Source organism: Morone saxatilis, unplaced genomic scaffold (assembly GCF_004916995.1).
Source record: "Morone saxatilis isolate NCDOM2014 unplaced genomic scaffold, NCSU_SB_2.0 Contig21, whole genome shotgun sequence".
Taxonomy (NCBI): domain Eukaryota; kingdom Metazoa; phylum Chordata; class Actinopteri; family Moronidae; genus Morone; species Morone saxatilis.
Window position 1 is genome coordinate 20,232,846 of NW_023339774.1, and position 4,820 is coordinate 20,237,665.

Below are 4,820 nucleotides of genomic sequence, written 5' to 3' on the forward strand. Positions count from 1 at the left end.
TATGAAAATATACACATAACAATATCAAATATACAATTATACAATTATTCAAATCACACAGAAAAATAAAGTACTTTCAAAATATAAATAGTAAAGATAAGAAAGATAGAGAAGAGAAAGCTGTGCAGAAGAGTGGGTCAGTTAATGTAATGCATACTTTATATACAGGGTGGGTATAAGAGTCAAGATGTCATATGTACAGTATGAACACAAGCTAGTACGAACAATGAAAATCTAACTTTGCCCGACTCCTGAGGTAGCACAAAGTAGAACAGTAAGAACGTAATAATTAAAAAAATACAAATTTTTTTTAATATAAACTTAAAATTCAATATAGAAATATAATAAAATATAACATGATTAGGTTCAACTTAAAACTTAAAGTGGCAGAACATTTTTACTGTAGACAAAAGAAGAAACCTGAAACCTCTTAATGCAGAAACTGTTTACAAAATCAAATAGGAATCAGCAATACGCTTCCTTACTGACCTGACAGATTCAGACAGAAAATCTACACGAAAAAGACAAATCAATAATAAAGATAAAGAAACTTCTGAATACATGTCATAAAAGCTGAGGGATTGGAATAATCAAACATTTCTAAGAATCACACTAGTTTTAATATAAGGCCTATATCTTCGAAGGATTTTATATAGACGGTATTACATGCTGTGACTCATCCTTTATGAAAATAACATTTTTGCACTATAGATTGCATTCAACGCCTCTTACACTTTTGGTCCTGCATACAGATTACAAATAACTGAACAAAAATCCACACTTATAAAAAGTGTTTATGATGCATCATACATAATAACGGCGTAACACACTCACTGCTTTCTCTATTAGCTTCTGGACAAACGCATTCATTGACAACCCCAACAAGGGACAACAAAGCTGAAAAAGAACAAGATACAAAAGTCAATAAAATATAGTGTCAGATTGCATCGTGCTCAAAGTGGTTATTTAAATATATGCATTTATACAGATAGTATATGCACAGTTATTCTGTCTGTTTAGATTAGACAGTGGTGAATGTGCTTATCCACCACATTTGAAGAGGGAAATATTCTAACTTTTTATAATTCTTCCATAGTTTTCTTTTCTAGTTATTTTTAACAATTTAACCAAGATTTTGTTAACACACAAAGAGCTAATTAAAAATATGATGTTCCTGTTATGAATTAAGCCTAACCTAACAGTTTATTCATATAATCTAAAATGTTTAGTCCGATTAATAATATCAAGACTGTTATTTGAATTGAATGAAATGATTGAACAATTTCATATTTGATGGTTCAGCTTTCTAAATGTTAGGATTGCTGTTTTTCTTTTAATTATTTATTTATTACTAAATTTAATGTTTGGACTGTTGGTTGACAAAACAAGCAGTGTGAAGTTGTCCCTTTGGGCTTATGCACCAACTGCACCAGGTCACGTTCTCGGTGGCACTGCGCATGCACTTAAAAAGGCGGAAGCAGAAGACGTCACAATGTGTCTCGCTATCTGCCAGGGGCGAAATCTATCTTAAACTATCGGTAAAACAACTGCGGGTTGTGACACGACGATTAAGCTCATTGTGTCCTAAATGGGGGCAAAAAACGCGAGAACAAAAGACGAAAAAGCGCCACTGTTTGCGAACAGGGCTTACGGAGCGAAACCGGAAGTACATGCAGGATTGTCCTCTCGCACCCGCTCAGTCCTCTGCGCTGTCGTCCGAGAATGGCCGCTGCTGCAGCAGGAATAAACAAGCAGGGCGCCGTAGCGACGATGGAGCCCTGTATCCGACACGGGAGGGGAGCTAACGGAGGCACGGTTAAGGTTGTACAATGCTGTCCCTAAAAAACCACGGCTAACAGCTACATTACGTCTTGTTTGGTTGGTTTAGCACGCAGGGGAAAGGCAGCAGTCTTCGTGGCTCCTGGTTCTGGCTGAAGGCTGCTGCGTTGGCGTTGCTGGCGCTGGGTGCCAAGAGCGTCACGTCGACTCTAGATGAGCTGCGTGCGAGAGTTGTATCGGAAGAAGGTTTCTGCGCACTTCTGATGATATAACGGACTTAGTTTGAGGTTTATGCATCATCACAAGGCTGATGTTTGTGTCTGCTGCATGCTTACAGTGCTGGGGGAGGCTGGGGGAGGCTGGGGGGTAGCTGTGGTTGACTGCAGCTCCTCTGTGTGGTGGCACAGCTCAGTAACGTGATCCTATTTAAAACCTGCTCCTCTTAATATTGTGTTAACAGCTTTAATTTAAAGATCACAGTTAGAAAACAAGAGAGTTAACCACCTGAAATGCTGTGAGTCAAGGTGACTGCACCTCCCACTGAGATATTCACTGACTCTAATGGACTCCTACAGTCTCTCTCTCTCTTCCTCTCTCTCTCTCTCTCTCTGCATAAATCACTTAAACTATGAACTCAGTGCCAGATATTAAATCTCTCCCTCCCTGCAGCAGTGGCTGTCACAGATAGGATGTTTCTGGAAGTTCATCAAGGTTTGTGTGTTTTATTTTCAGGTGCTGGAGTGCGGTGTGTGTGAGGACGTCTTCTCTCTGCAAGGGGACAAGGTCCCTCGTCTCTTGCTCTGCGGTCACACAGTGTGCCACGACTGTCTAACCCGGTTGCCCCTACACGGTCGAGCAGTCCGCTGCCCCTTCGACAGACAGGTCACTGAGCTGGGTGAGTAAGAGGATTACTGTAATAAAACATCTGTCTCCTGTTTGAATTTTATACATTTTAAGGCGTCTTTTCTTCTGAATTGGCTTATCTTGGCCAGTTGTTTCAATACTTTGGATATTATAACATAAGACAGACCAGCTCTGCTCAGTTTAACTCAGACAAGCCATGTGCATAACAGTGATACAGCAGGCACAGAGGTATTCAGGCGTATTCTGCCGAGGTAAAAAAGGATGTGAACCAGTTTCTAATGCTTTGGGACTCCGGAGAACTCGAGGCAGACACATCTGTCAGGTGACATGTCTCTCTGGCCGGAGAAAATCTGGAAGGTTTGTTGAGCATCTTCCCTTCAGTTGTCATCATATCAGGTCAAACCAGCAGAGAACCTTACGACACCGTCTGGGGACTTCTGGGTTTTTCTTTTCTTCTGAATTTAAGCAGAAACTGCAGTTATTTATGAAAACAGGAACATCCAACCAAAGTTGATTGAAAAGCCCGTAACTTTCCTGGGAAGTCGTGTATAGATGTGAGGATAGATGTGTCAATGTTGCTCTAATTATCCATCTTAAAAGTTCACAGTTACAGTTCCATTTGTTTTTGCACTGTACCGTGTGGTTCGTTAGCGTACGGCTGCTATGACATGACAATTTCCCCCCTGGGATAAATAAAGGATCTGCTGTCACTGAAGCACACATTGTATGAAATCTGCTCTAAATTAGAGAGCTGCACTAAAATTATTTTTGACTAGATTCAACTTATGTGTATTTGCTTGCGTTATATTGCAAAGTGCTAATTTTTACACACAATTCATTCATAGTAAACATACTTACTGCTACAGGAGTGTGTGTCCTGTTGAAAAGTCCAGTGTGTACATTAAGGAGGACGTATTAGCAGAAATTTGAGTATAATATTTATAGTTATGTTTTTATAAGTGTATAATCACTGAATAGAGGAATGTTGATGTTTTTGTTACCTTAAAGTGAGTGTTTTATCACTCAGGTTTGTAGATTGTGTACTGTAGTCATGTTTTCTACAGTAGCCTAAGAAGGACAAACCAACCACTGGCTATAGATGGATATTTTTGGGCATTTTGCAGCCACCATATTTCACAGTTCTTTGTCATTATCTCTGTATTGAGGGGGGGGGCTCTTCACCTGCTGCTGTCTTCTTGTCTCAGAGTGTTTTCCTTATTTCCACACGTGTTTAGGGGACTCTGGAGTTTGGGGTCTGAAGAAGAACTTTGCTCTGCTTGAACTCTTGGAGCGACTCCAGAATGGAGCTACCAACCAGTCGGGAATGGCGGAGGACGCCCTGAAAGGGATGGGAGAAGTAAGGCACCTGTGATTCTACTGTTTTCTGCAGTCACCCTCTCTCCCTCTGCACCTCTCATTCACAGTTCTTCTCCTCATCTAGTGTATCATCCGCTGTGACGAGGACGAGAGCCACACAGCCTCTATGTACTGCACGGTGTGTGCCACCCACCTGTGTGCCGAGTGCTCCCAGCTCACCCACTCCACCCGCACACTGGCCAAACACCGCCGGGTGCCGCTGGCGGACAAGCCCCACGAGAAGACCCTGTGCCCGCAGCATCAGGTCCACGCCATTGAGTTCGTCTGCCTGGAGGAGGCCTGTCAGTCCGGACCGCTCATGTGCTGCGTGTGCAAGGAGTACGGCAAGCACCAGGGACACAAGGTAGCTCAAAACAAGTTACAGCAACCGGTCTCACATTAGATGTACTCATCCAAAGAGAGGCGCTCATGTGTTTCCCAACTGTCTCTCCAGCATGCTGTTCTCGAGACCGAAGCTAATCAGATCCGTGCGTCCATTCTGGACATGGCCCACTGCATCCGCACCTTCACGGACGAAGTGTCCGAGTACTCGAGGAAGCTGGTGGGCATCGTGCAGCAGATAGAAGGCGGAGAGCAGATAGTAGAGGACGGAGTTGGAATGGCACACACTGAACACGTAAGAAAGGACTGCTTTTCACCTAACCACTGTACTGATATATTCTGGTGGTTGCATGGTATAGCACAACATATATTTTTAATGACCGGGCTTTTTATAGGTTTATAGTGGTTTATTCTACTGTCAGGAGTACAGAATATAAAAACATTTTAATGTCATTGTGTGTGCAGAATGTAAACTACTT

At 42.1% G+C, this 4,820-nt stretch overlaps 1 protein-coding gene across 1 annotated transcript in view; it reads left to right on the forward strand.

Moving 5' to 3' along the window:
* Positions 1-1,499: 1,499 nt before the first annotated feature.
* Positions 1,500-4,820, forward strand: part of trim23 (tripartite motif containing 23) — a gene marked incomplete in the record, with an annotated part of 13,256 nt that continues 9,935 nt past the window's right edge. The window contains 5 exon segments of the mRNA XM_035667585.1: positions 1,500-1,821; positions 2,512-2,674; positions 3,879-4,000; positions 4,085-4,363; positions 4,454-4,636. Of these exon segments, the coding sequence (XP_035523478.1) occupies positions 1,723-1,821; positions 2,512-2,674; positions 3,879-4,000; positions 4,085-4,363; positions 4,454-4,636 (846 nt within the window).